Below are 14,647 nucleotides of genomic sequence, written 5' to 3' on the forward strand. Positions count from 1 at the left end.
AAAATTGATACGACGATAATGGTTGACCATGAAAAGAGAAATTTATCTTCTTTTTTCACTTGCTTTTTGTTTATCAGAAGAAATAGAAATTTGGTGAATTAGTAAACAAGATTGTTCAAAAGTATTTTATTCAATAAATAAAGTCATTTCTTGTTAATTCATTGAACTAACTCTTAATAAGTGTACCGTAAATCTGACACATACGCAAACATTTCCTGTCAGTAAAAATAATTAATGGTAAAATTTTAATAATTTTCAAGTTTACTTTGCAACATTATTATTGAAGCATTTAATATTTCTATTATTCTCTACAATGTGATATCGTGATATATTACATTTCCAAAATCTAATAAAGCATTGAATTCAGAATTATTCAGGAATGGTAACTATGAATTTGCATAATGGAAGAATATTTCTGGTTCACATTTACTTTTCCATATCTTTCAATGCATAATGTATAGAAGCATCCCCACTTTCTCTTATTGATTGTTACAGTGTATCCATGACTTTATGCAGAGAAAATCTGCCTAAATTGTATAGCATCCTTAAAATTTATGGAAAATGCAAAGAGACAGACAGCACAGAGATAAAAGCAGAATATGCTGTGATAATTCTGAAGACCTAATGTAGCTGATAGTTAAAGCTTATTTTGAATAGAAGAGGAGGAAGGTGTAGCTAGAAAAGGGACAGAAGAACGTAGGAAAGCTTTTTTCGTTTGTGTTCATATATCATCGTTGATTCCCATCTAATATTTTCATTTATAATCCTTTTCCGAATAAACGCTTACGTTCATTCATTGAAAATATGCGTTGAGTTGAAGAAGATCTCTCATGCAGTTCTGATAATGAAAGCAATGATATCTATTGATTTTTACTTCAATATCAATTATCCATTATCATCAACATTTATTATTATCACTTACTATTATTATTATCAATATTATCATTATCATTATTTTTTATCATCATCAGTACAACTATTGCTATCATCACTCTTTATCATTATTTTTCTCCTTATTAGCATTGCAGGCAGAAATACATAGTAATTTCTACTTTTTCTTCGCTTATTCTTCCCGTAAATTAGAGATGTTTTCACATTTACTTTGAATAAAATAATACATTGATCTTTGGTTTCATAGCCGAAATAAATATGCTTTAACTTATTTCACTTCTTTTGAGGTATGAAACTTGCTATACTTTCGAGGTGTATATAATAACATTTTTATATCTAAATAAACGAAATCTTGAAAAACTGCTGGAAGACAATTTTGATATAATTACATTAAAAAGCAATAATTGCAATTAATTGACATTTTTTTTTTTTTTAATTTGAAGAAAACTTAAAAACACGGTCATTTTTATGAAAGGAAGATATTAAATTTATTGGTTGAATGTATTATTTAAGAAATAAAAAAAAAAAAAAAAAAAAAATGAATATTAAAGTGTCCAGTCATATTTCTATATAAAATTTCCATGAATTTATTTAAATTGTTGTATAATCTGTGATCAAAATTGACGAAGTTAATCTTCAATTTAATAATATAATTGAATGTCAATCATTTAAATTGAAACAGTGATTTTCAAACACGAAATTTTTCGCCAATTTAACAATAACAAAGGGATATGTGTTAAGAGAAGAATTAAACGAATTTCACATCTTGTTTTCAGAAAAAAATGATTATATTTTCAAGTTTATCTTCTCTTATCAATCTTAGTAACCATTCTTTTCTTTTTTCCTTGACTTCTTCATGATCTAATTTATATTTTTAAGGTTTTTTATTTTTAATCATAAGCAACATCTATTATACATGATTAAAATTAGAATTAAAATTACATTAGGTGAAATTAGGTTAAATTCAAATTTCATTAAGAATAAAACTGAATAAAAAAGTTAAGAGAAATAAGATGAACTTAAATTAAATCAATTTAAACTAGGATGAATTTGAATTATTAAAGTAACACAGAATGATAATATATTCTAAAGTTTTAGTATTTCAAATTGAAACATTCATAGGGAATTGAATTAAATAAAGCTTAAATAAATTGATGAATTGATTTAAATATGAAAATGATGCAACTCATCCTCACACACTCCTTCCTTTTTAATGATTCTCTATGCCATTTAGATAAGCAGCTAACCAATTGCAAGCCTTTCAGTGTTAGGATTTCACGTCGGCCGCACGCTGCTGCTACTACTACTATTACTATTGCCCCTTTCTTAACGTAAGTATCACTGGCGTGATCCTCGTCTTTCCGTGTTATCCGTTTGTTGGGTAAATCTTAGTTTCTTTTTTTTCTTCTTTCTTTCTTCTTTTTTATTATTAGTTTTTTAAACAAGGTAAATACTATATTAGCTGTTATTGTAGAAAAAACGTTGTTATAATTGTGATGTCAACTTTTTCTCAGTTTTTATAAATGTTACATTTTTATTTTATTTTCTTCTTAAGTATAATGTAAAAAAATGAATTTTCAGTACGATGGAAGCAATAGTTGAGCGAATAGTATTTGTATTAGCTTAAAGTAAAAAGTGTTGAAATAATGGAGGAAGGACGAAGTGGAAGCGAATTGCATTGCTCATCGGGAATGAAGTATTGTTATGTTATCTCTCATAACACTTATCATCAATACTTATCGTTTATCTTTCTCTGATATATTAGTTATCTTTTTCATTTGTCGACTTAATTCTTTGCAAAAGTTTCCTCTTTTTTTTTCATCATTTTTTTTTTTTAAATACAAACACGGCTTTATTAAGGTGATGATCTTATTTCGCTAGTGATTTGCTTTAATTTTTCGTCCTTTTCAACCTTTTCAAATAATTTTAAATCTCGGATTGTATTAAGAATCAGTCGATACTTTTAGCCCAAGTGATTGCAAATAAAAAACAATAATAGAAAAAGACATTAGGTGATGTTAATATTCCATGTTTTTTATTTACAATTCTCATCTACTGCAGAGTGGAATGGGTGGAAATTGTGGAACCGCAGACACGGCAATATATGTATGCAAATTTACGAACGGGTCAATGTGCTTGGGAGCCACCAACTGGTGTACCAGTGTAAGTTTTTCCTTTTTTTTTTTTTCATTTTTAAGTTTTAAAAATGATTCATAGCGAATTATTCACATTTCAAGTTGTTTCATTATTGTTTCATTTCAACTTTCAGTCTCTTTCATTAAATGAATATACAGCTGAGTAGAAAGAAATTGTTAGCTCAATCAAAATATTATTTTAAGTACAGTTAATATAATACAAATTATATTTTATTTACGAATGAGACTGGAATAATTTCTGTTGGCTATTTGAAATGCTTCATTTTCTTAGGAAGAAGACTGCAAGCAATCAATGGTGGGAATTATTTGATACCAATTCACAACGGTTCTACTATTACAATGCTACTACTATGCAAACGGTATGGCAGAAACCAGCAAATTGTGATATTATACCACTTGCGAAACTTCAGGTAAACAATTTACATGCAGTATCTCTAGAAGCCTGTTGGAACGGCGATGCTATTATATTTGAAAGTGTGATGATATGCGACACAATTCAGAGATAGTAATCATCGAGCAGAGAATTTAAAAAATTCTGAAATCAAAATTCATCATGTCTTTGCATTCTTTACTTTTCTCATTGGAATTTGCAGTCATTGTAGCAGTCGTAACAAACACAAAACGTTTAATATATATACATATACAGTGTATGATGAACTCAGTTCCTAATTTCAATACTTTTTAACATTTATGAAATAGGATAAACATTTAGCTTTCCCATTTATTATTCACAGTTTTTCTATAGACCCTCAAAGAAAATACCGAACTTCATTCCAATTTGGAGCATGATGATGAGTGTCCAGTGTTTGAAAGAACAATGACAACTAAACGAAATACTGAAACGCAAACATCACCGAAAGAAGAAAGGAGATCCGGTAGCAGCCGTAGTTTATCCCATACAATTTTTGCCCAAGTTAGCACTATTTATGTATTAGTGAACTTCTGTCTTCGTTCGAATTATACTATTATGTTTATAGCATAATTTTTATGTAAAATATACCACTTTCAGTTTGGGTTTAGTATTGTTTTAATCAACTTTTTTTTTAGAATATTTCACCTGAATCAGGAATTGTAACAAGAAGACTCAATTCACCACATACATCCATTTCAAGGAAGGCATATAATAAATCATCCTCTTCAGTGCAAGTTTCGCATGGTTATATTGCACCGCTAGTTAATACTGTTCAGGTAATCATTTCATTAAATGACTGATCGATAACAGCTTCTATTTATGCTTTTTGAAGAGCATATTTTGCAAAGAAGATAACTTATACGAAATAGCATGTGAAAAGAACCTTAATATCTTCATACTACAAATTTAAATAGTAGTTGTCATAATTTAACATCCTGAAACATAAGACATTCCGCCATTTATTCTGCAAATGATTCTAGAAGAAAAATTAGAATTTAGCAGTTTGAAGTGTGGATTTTTTCTTACGCTTTCTTTTGTAATACTTTTTTCGATTTCTCATTAATCGATTTTGTAAAACTTATATTAGTTAAGCTCAATAACGTTTTTGAAATGTAGAGCTGGAATGTTTTTCAGGGGTACTGTATATACATATATATGTAAAATGTTGTGCTTCCTTGAATGAGTCATCCAGATTTTTTGTTAGAATCACATAATATCATTCCATTATAGGACAAGTTTTTATTAACATAAAACAAACCAGCTGTTGCTATTTTACAGTGATATCATAATGAAATGATCGGCAAAGCGCAGAATTGTCCAATCTCTTCCTTTATATCAATCTTTTTTTTCTCGTTTTCCCATTTTCCACTTCGCTGTTTTTGTAAATATTCAAAAAATAGAGGCGACGAATTCATTCTTATTCTATCTAGACCAAATGAAATAAAGAAGGTGGATCAAAATGATTGAAATTATAGAAGTTTTTGAAATTTCTCTATGTGTCTATTTTCGAAGCAATTAATTGACGCCCCTCAAATAAGCGTTATTTTTACTCTATCCTAAAATATCTTTCTTTTATGTCATTATATCAGTGATATTGCTTGAGCACAAATAATCGAAAGGCAATGGGTACTTTTTTCTTGACAAGATAAGATAGGATAATACATTTCTCTATGTTACTCTGAATTTGCTAATTTATGCAAATAAATCGTTTTATTGCAGGATATGCGTATATACTCAAATCGAGAATGCCTACCGCGAAATGTTCCTGCTATGCCAGTTGCTTCGTATATTCCTCGTGATGACTCACTGGAAGGTCATTCAACACCTCTGCACCGTCCGCAAATCGGTAAACTTGAAGTAATATTAAAGTAGAGTTGGAGCTGTAAACAACAGAAATGAAATGAATAATTATTATTTATATGGTATTGGTGAATAATTGATAAATATAACCAGAATTTTTCATTGCTGTTTAATTGCGTATTGCTGATATTTTCAAGGTTTTTTTCTTTTTGTTTAAAAATTTTTATCTTTCTGTTGCAGTTATGTCGACTCGTACAGCATCATCTGCTTCAACCAATATTATGCCATCAATTATTCAATCTTCAGCTGGTAGTTCCAGCTCATCACTTACAATAAGCAGTAGTCGTCTTCCCCTTGATGATGGTGCAACACTGAAAAAATGTCACAATTCAACATCAAGCCCAAAAGTTCGTGAATTTAATGACGCCACTCTTGGAGCATCAGATTGCTGGACTAAAGAATCCATCAAACAACCCGTTTCGGGCAATATGGATGACAAGCATGTGAAAAAAGAAGCACCAAATATGTTTAAAGTTATCCAGAGCTATATGGGTGACCGGAAAAGTAAAACGTCCATTGATCAGGTTGAAATTTGAAATTCTTAATTGTAGCAGAACTTATGCTAGGATAGTAAATCTTAGAACTGAAAACAGGGATAGTGGATATTGAATAATTACTTTACATTATCTGAAAAATTGAACTTATGTTACAGTGCTATCTTTTTTAATTACTTTTTTATTTAATATAATATTGACATCCCAGTTTATGTTCATTTTTTTTCGATGTAATGATTAAAAAGAGTAATGTACTCTGTGTTTTCAATAACTCTGTGTAAGTATGTTAAACAATTTTATCTTGATTTTTTTAGCTGGCCTTAACACTATGTGAATGGGGTATTTCAAAGGAAGGTTTGGCCGATGAACTTTTTTGTCAAATTATGAAGCAGTTGACGGGCAATGAGAGATTTGACTCGATACGAAGAGGATGGGAATTGCTTGCTATTTTTCTGTCTTTTTTCTCGCCGTCAAATTCGGAAATAGCTCAGAAATTGACTGAATTTATTGAAGCAAATTCTGATCGATTATTGGATATGCCCGAGGTATCATTCTTGAACTAAATAATGTAGACATCAAATATTCAAAAAGTACAAGGATAAGCAAAACTGACGGATGATTTTATGTCGAAGAAATGGGAGAAATCGAAAAACAGTAATTGGCAGACTTTTTTTCTTCTACTGGTTATCATCTGATACTACTTTACTTTTGCTTTTTTCTTTGATGAAAATTTTAGAGGGAAATGTAAATCATATTTGATCTGATTTAGGTGCCCGTCTCACATTACGCTATACAGTGCAGCAGACGTCTCGTGCGTTTATCGGCTACACGACCAAAACCGTCGCTTAGTCTTATTCAGGAATCTCGTGTACATATTTTTAACCCACCGCAATTTTGTACTCCTCTGGAAGAACTGATGGAAATGCAAGCGGAAAAGTATCCAGAAAGGTTTGTCTTGATGGTTTAAGTTTTGTAGATGTTTTGGAACTCCATTGTTCGTAAGTTAATCAGTTATTTTAATATTAAGTGTGGTAGTAATACAGCAGTTTTTTATTCAGGTTTACGCGGCCAAAAAGGGAAAAGAGGGGGAAATAAAGGGAAAAACAAAAAAAGGAGGATGAGAGACAATTATGTCAGTAACAATTCCAAATTGTGGCTAAGAAATTTAGCAGTTACTATTAACAATATATTTATGCATGCTATTTTATTAATCATTTAGGCATTGTTATTTTTGAGCTTATAACTAATAACTGATGTTTCAAAAATTTTCTGAGTGATGAATTTTTACTGCTAGCTATCATTCTACTTTTTTTTGCTGATAATTTTGTAATCTCATCGTCTTACACTTACACTAATTTAAGCATTTCGGTGCACTCTAAGCTTAAGCATAGAATATATATGGCATATATCTCAATCACAACTTTTTTTCGGTCATTCTCAAAATTTATAATAATGTTTCAGAATCTTGCCTTGGCTCGAAACAACCTTGATAGATTTGATATTATCGGCAGATGGACAACATACTGAAGGTGTTTTCCGTGTACCAGCGGATCCAGATCATGTTCATACAGGTAAGACTAAGTTTATTTATAATTGTTATATTTGACTAGTTTGGTAATTATGCATTACTTTAATAAATAATTTGAAGTGCTGGGTACTCTTGTTTTAATTATGTCCTACTTCTCTTAAACTAATTCGGGAACGAGAGAGAGAGAGAGAAATATTTAAGAGAAGAAAACTTTAAACATCATAAGCCGCCATATTCTTAGAAGTTAAAAATTTTTTTTTCTTTTTTTGAGCGAAGTATGTTTTTCAACGCTGAAGATTATTTATAATATATAAATAAACTTTAGCGACGATGACTCAAAAAGTGTTTTATCGCTGTTTTTTGTTTTTAATTTTAGCACGATTGCGTCTTGATCGAGGACTTATTCCGGTTGTGCGTGATGCGCATGTTCCAGCAGCGTTATTAAAATTGTGGTTACGTTCATTGCCAGAACCACTACTGCCGGATGCTTTTTATCTACGTTGTTTAGCAGTATGTGATCAACCTGAAGAAGCATGTCGTATAGCTGAGTTGTTACCTGCTGTAAATCGTCTAGTCTTAGCAAAATTACTCGAACTTCTCCAGGTACATTTTTGTTTATTTTCGTGATACCTTTGTTTGACATATAATAATACTATTACTGGGATAAACTTATAGTTTAAGATTGAAATTTTATTTCATTTGTTTTACTATATGATTTCTTTAAATCAGTTTTAAAGTTGTCATATTAGGAATAGATATAACAATTCATTGTTCATTTTTATCACAGATTTTCAAACAAATATATATTACAGTTACTCGCAGAAGAAGAAACAGTGAAATATACAAAGATGGATGTATGTAATTTAGCGATGGTAATGGCACCCAATGTATTACGATGTGGTAGTGATGATCCACGTGTTATTTTTGATAATGCGCGACGAGAAATGACGTTTCTAAAAACACTTATTTTGCATTATGATACTTCCTTTATACGCTCTGTTTCCTAAATTCTATAAATTTATTCTTGGAAGTGTAAGAAATATTAAAGGACGATTATTTCTTCTTTTAATTTGTTTAGAATTATTGAAGTATTCTTACAAATGATTTCTTTTTTCCGGTGTTGACTTGATTATATCTCCAAGATAACTGTATATGAGCTGTTTAAAGAAGGTCATAACTTTTGCAGCCCGAAACTATTTCATTTAATCTACGTGCTCTTCAGATTTCATATGGCTAGCAATCAAATTTATATATTTTATATGAATGGAAGATTTGTTTTTATTGAAAACAATATTGAAGGTCTTGTCTTTAGGTAAATAAATGGTCTGGACTTTGAATTTCTGCATTAAAAATTTTTTCTATGATTCATTGATTTATATGGCATTACATTTGAATTTTTTTAGAAAGAATCTGTCATAAACGCTATGTATAGATATCGATTTTGACGTTTTATTTTTATTATTTGCCTATCAGTTAATTAATCTGCTCATCGATGCAAATAAGTTTATCAAATTATATTTCATCTTATTATTATATGTTAATATCGTACCAGGTATCATTTGCCAAGGTATTTCATTCACTGCTGACAGTAGCATAATATATCGTAATTACCGTGTTTGTCTTTTCATTCAGTGCACCATCAACCTTGGTAATAACTTTTTCATCGTTCCAAAAACAAATGTCGATAGTATATCTGTTAAGCCTTTCCATCTAATTTAGTAATTAAACTTCGGTGGTTGTCATGCACCTGTCATAATTTTTCGTTTTCTTTTTTTTCTCAAGTCTGGAATTGTTCAATTTTCTCAATTTCAATAGACATTGTAATTGTTTTAATACGGTGAATTTTTTTTTTTTGGCATATTTTCATGATTATATTATTGTATTTTTCGTATCAAGTTTTAAAATATTTACATGTTTCATAAATATTGTTACAGAGTAATTATATAATTTTGAATAAGATAGGATAGCATTACTGTTTAGTAAGGAAAAGTTTGTTGCTTAATAATAAATGCTATCAATTGTATTATATGATTATGTCTGAGGATATTTTTGAAATAATATTTTGCTTTATCTACAACTTTAGATTGATGACTTTCGCATTAGTATTCTAGTCTATCCTATCATTCATATTCTTCACTATTTTTGAATAATCTAGTCGAACTGTCGCGTCTGATTCAGTTCTTTGTTTTTTTTTTTTTTTTTTTTTCTTTCTTTTTTTTTTTCAATTATTGTATGGTTTTTGATCGTTAAAATACAATAAATACCTCAGAAAGTTTAAAATTTGTAAATTTCTAAAACATTTTTACTTTCTTGATCTTAGATAATATACATATCTTCGAATTAAATTTAACAAAATGCACAAAACTTTATTGTATTACTTCTTAATTGATATCATTTGATACAGTATAGTGTGTTATTTTCGGTAGCAAATATGGTATATCAATTATTAACAGGGAAGAAATTTCACATTTGTAATTTGTACGGATAAGGATTAATTAATAGATGAATTATCTTCAATTTGTGAATTATATGTGGTACTTCCTAATTAATTCATCCATTTCTTTTACAAATGGAATTAGAGAAAGGGGAAGAAAGAATGACTAATTAAATTTGTATACCCTACATGTAATTTTTAGAATTACTTTAACTTTACATTTCTATCATTGAAGCATACTATGGTTGTTCATAGAGTTATGATTAAAATAATTTTACAGTACTTGTGGATGGTTATAATAGTAGAAATATGGAAGATATAGAAGATGTTATTCGTGTTCCTGCAACTGTTAATTTAGGACGAGATTATGTGATTGTTAGAAAACGTCTGAAAGGTGATGGTGAAATATTTTACGGTGATAGTTTTGTTCCTGGTATGTACATTTATTAATGTTTATCGGTATTTCAATATTTTATTAGTTCATCTATACCATTATTAATTCATATATTTTATGCAGTTTCATTTAAAAAAAAAAAGGGAAACGAGTTATAAAATAAATTTTACTATGTAAATTTGAAAAACTTTTTAAATAAATCTTTGTTTAAGTCAGTTCATTTAGTTTTATTTTTTATATGAATTCTTAAAATTTTTTTTTTCTTTTATACAGACAAGAATTTTTTGTAATAGAAATTAATAGAATTATTATCCAACGATATTATCATTTAAATTTCTTTGTATTCATTTAGTGAGAAGCTTTTTTTTTTCAGGAACACAAAAAATTTACATAAGAACATGGGGTTGTACACATAATACAAGCGATTCTGAGCAAATGGCTGGTTTATTATCTGCAGCTGGTCATCAACTGACCAATAAAAAAGTATGTGTTTGTTGTAAAGCATTTATTTAGTTACTCTTACATTATTTAACTGACTAATTTTGTGCTTGAAAATTTTGGAATTTTATCTAAAATAATTTATCCATATTTTTTTTTCTTTTTCTTTTTTCTTTTGTTTTAGGAAGATGCATCTTTATGGATACTAAACAGTTGCACTGTAAAGACACCATCTGAAACACAACTTGAAAATATGGTTAGAGAAGCTCGAAAGTTGAACAAATTTATTATTGTAGCAGGTTGCGTATCTCAGGTAATATTTTAAGAAAAATTCTCTTCTTTTTTTTTTCTATGAAAATGAAAAATTTTAGAAATGATGGAGATAAATTATTTTGAATTTTTATTAAAAGTAACTACAAAAAGTATTTGAAAATGTAATTATATTAATCAAAGATTATCCAAATATAGTTTATTTTAATAAATTATTCAAAAATGATTATGGCATCCTTTTTTTTTTTTCTGGATGTTTCGCAGTATATGTCCTGTATCATCTAGTGTTTTCAAGGCTGAACCAAATTTGCGATTTTTGGATGGAATTTCAATAGTTGGAGTTAAACAGATTGAGTGTGTAACACAGGCAGTGGAAGAAACACTGAAAGGAAATTGTGTGCGATTCTTGTCGCGAAGGAAACAAAATTCTAATCTGTTACTTCCAAAAATACGAAAGAATAAATTTGTAGAAGTTAGTGAGTATAATTTTCTTTAAGTAGGTATTATAGAAGTATTCGTCGTAAATTAAAAATTGAACAACAATTTCTGGTTTTTGCCAATTTGGAATAGTTTTTCCGATTTTTTAACTTGTTAATTTATAGATTATTCTTTATTGTATCTCAACATGTATAGTCTCTGTGGAATATGAAATGTTTATGTAAGAGCAACGTTAAGAAATTTTAATATATTTCATTATGCAATTTAATCAAATTGGATTTATCATTGACTTTTTTTTAAATAGAATTTACGAGTGATACAGTTTTTGCAAAGCAAGAGTGAATCGTATTTGCAGATTCTTGCAATTAGTAGTGGTTGTTTGAACCATTGCACTTACTGCAAAACAAAATCTGCTCGTGGAAATCTTGTTAGCTATCCACTTGATAGTTTATTAGAACGAGCACGAAATGCATTTGCTGATGGTTGCAAAGAACTTTGGCTAACATCAGAAGATTTAGGTGCTTGGGGTCGCGATATTGATATGGTATATTTATCAATGCAGTTTTTATTGTCTAATAAGAATATTTATTTCATGATCGTATAGTTTGTCCTATTTTTATTGAAATATGAAAATAGATAAACAAGTAGTATGACAACATTGCTGCTACTCACTTAATGTTTCTATTCTATTGAAAATGTAATTTTCTAATAGTTTTTGCTTAAAATGACCTTTTTCTTGACGAACATCTCTCTCTTTTATTTCTTTCACTCATAATAACATTAATTTCTTTTAATTACTATTTAAACAGAAATACTAACTTACTCTTCCCTATCTCTAAAATTTTATACAGTTCTTATCTCTTTTACTATTCTTCAAAATTTATAATTGCCGTAATTCTATTCTAATGAAGAGCAGAAAAAAGACATAAGACGATGAAGAATTAAAATTTTTTTATCAAAAATTTTCTTTCCTTTTTTCCATAAGAGTGATGGAAAAGTATCACTGTTGTGTTTTTCTTTTTTTTAGAAGAAAAAAAGATATATCCTATTATAGGTTTTACCAGATCTATTAAATGCACTAGTAGAGATTATTCCCGAGGGATGCATGCTGCGACTGGGAATGACAAATCCACCATACATACTGGATTTTCTTGAGGTTAATTTTTCTGAGCTCTTATTTTATAAAAAAATCAAAAATTGCGATAGATTTTGCTAAGCATTCAAACAGTTTATGTACAGCAATGAATTTTTTTGGATGCTGTTAAATCTGCTATGAATTTCAGGAGATTTCGGAAATTTTGAATCATCCAAGGGTTTACTCCTTTCTTCATATACCTGTCCAATCGGCAAGCGATGCTGTACTATCGGACATGAAACGTGAATATACCTGTACTGATTTCTGCCGAGTTGTTGATTACATGATTCAAAAGTTTGTTAACTTTATGATTTCATATTCTCAAAAATGATGCATTTTTTTCAGTAAGAAATTAACGAAGACATTATTTTCCTTGTGTTTTATGTATAATAAAGACTAAAATTATAACAAAAACTTTGCAAGATGTGTAGTATATAATAGAGAACAAATACTAAAAATATGTATAATAAAAACAATAAATGATAAACATAAAAACTACAACTATAACAAAAACTATCTGAAATTATAATAAAACTCATTGGTCCGTATAATGTAGAGGTTTTGAAATGAATATTTATGAATAAAGTATTGTATTTACAAGTAGATCTCAAAAATACAGTAGTAAAATCTACTATTTTATGTAGCAAAGAAACATTTTGCAGCGTTCCAAATATCTATATAGCGACAGATTTCATTTGTGCCTATCCAACCGAAACAGAAAGTGACTTCGAGGAGAGTATGGCATTGGTACGGAAGTATCGTTTCCCTTCATTGTTTATTAATCAATTTTATCCTAGAATTGGAACTCCAGCTGCAAATTTGAAGAAAATCGACACCATCGAAGTATGTTTTATATAATTTTTCCGATAAAAAAATATACTGTTGGAATTTTCCTAGTAGTATGGAATAGATAATAATATGCAAGTCTAAAAGTATAATAAAATAAATGAGAAAAATACTGCTTTGGATTGATCGAATAAAGCCACCTAATTCGAATTAATATTCAAACAAAAAGATAAAATTAATCAGTGTTTGCCATAAAACACCCCTTGAAAATCTGTCTGAAACTATATACGAATGATACTTAGAGTGAAAGTACATTCGATTTCCAAAATTTTTCTATTTTAAATTACGAGTGCTTCAGTGGAATGAAATTTTCAACATTTTTTCTATTAATAAACTTCTAATTAAACCAAAGCTAAATTTATCTATTCTATTCTTAAATTCTTCAATACTTAAATGAGGAATACTGGTTATGAACTAGACTGGTTTCAGATTCCTATCAACCTAGTCAATCCATGATGGTTCGATTACATATTATTTTATGAGAATTTTAAATCAGTTACAAATTTAAACTATGCTGTTTCTTTTAGGCCCGTCGTCGGACCGCAGAAATGTCATCGCTTTTCCGGTCTTATTCAAGATACAACAAAGAACGAATTGGTGAAAAACATCGAGTCCTTGTTTGTGAATTGGCAACTGATCAGCAGCATTATGTAGGCCATAACAAACACTATGAACATTTTCTTATACCTTCCAAGAAATGCCTTTTAGGCAAGTGGGTTCAGGTGCGCATTACAGATGTTTCTAAATTTTACATGAAAGCTGTGTTAATAGGTGGTGATATTAATGCATGGTTAAGCAATGATTCGATGGCTATTATCTCGGTCCTAGCACATAGTTACCGAATAACAGCTTTTAGTATAATCATGTCGATCCTCATTTTTTGGTTGCTGTTGTTGTAGCATGGTTTGATTGTTTATGTTTACTTGAAATTCGATTTAAAATAAAACCTTCGAAATTTTTCTGAAATTAGTTCAGGATAAACAATTTTGAATAGGAGAAAAAAAATTTTAATGGAATGTTGAGCTCTGGTAAAGACTGTAAATTGTTGGAACTGTTTCCTCATTATTCTCTCGAAAATTTAAGATTTACTGGTTTCATACTCACATTTGAATTTAGCTGAAAAGCTGGACTGAAATGGAAAAAACACTGAATTTATGAAAAACAAATTGTTTGAAAGGAAGTATTGCCGAGAATGCTGCTCAAAAAAGCGAAATTCATCAATTCTGTTATCAAATTTAAGATTGAAACTTTTCGGGGAAAAAGAACGTCCTTATCATGGTCAAATTCCCAGGTCAAGGAGGCCAAGGGTTTTAAAAATCAGAACTTCATAATTATCTCTGAAATTGAATTG

General features: G+C 29.1%; 2 protein-coding genes across 2 annotated transcripts; both read left to right on the forward strand.

Annotated features, from left to right (window-relative positions):
• Nucleotides 1–2,537: 2,537 nt before the first annotated feature.
• On the forward strand, nt 2,538–8,348 carry Bm7188 (RhoGAP domain containing protein; the record flags this gene model as incomplete). The annotated part of the gene is made up of 12 exons (XM_001894857.2): nt 2,538–2,587; nt 2,953–3,054; nt 3,319–3,457; nt 3,793–3,960; nt 4,095–4,235; nt 5,179–5,305; nt 5,500–5,843; nt 6,128–6,358; nt 6,583–6,761; nt 7,275–7,384; nt 7,718–7,944; nt 8,154–8,348. 12 exons carry the CDS (start codon nt 2,538–2,540, stop codon nt 8,346–8,348), a joined length of 2,013 nt encoding a protein of 670 aa, XP_001894892.2.
• A 1,736-nt stretch (nt 8,349–10,084) lies between these two features.
• On the forward strand, nt 10,085–14,195 carry Bm7187 (MiaB-like tRNA modifying enzyme, archaeal-type family protein; the record flags this gene model as incomplete). Its single annotated transcript, XM_043080861.1, has 9 exons — nt 10,085–10,208; nt 10,543–10,652; nt 10,792–10,920; nt 11,173–11,349; nt 11,671–11,859; nt 12,370–12,471; nt 12,599–12,744; nt 13,113–13,293; nt 13,824–14,195. The coding sequence occupies 9 exons, from the start codon at nt 10,085–10,087 to the stop codon at nt 14,193–14,195; spliced, it is 1,530 nt and encodes a 509-aa protein (XP_042936795.1).
• Nucleotides 14,196–14,647: the final 452 nt, after the last annotated feature.

This window comes from Brugia malayi (assembly GCF_000002995.4).
Source record: "Brugia malayi strain FR3 genome assembly, contig: Bm_v4_Chr3_scaffold_001, whole genome shotgun sequence".
Taxonomy (NCBI): Eukaryota; Metazoa; Nematoda; class Chromadorea; order Rhabditida; family Onchocercidae; genus Brugia; species Brugia malayi.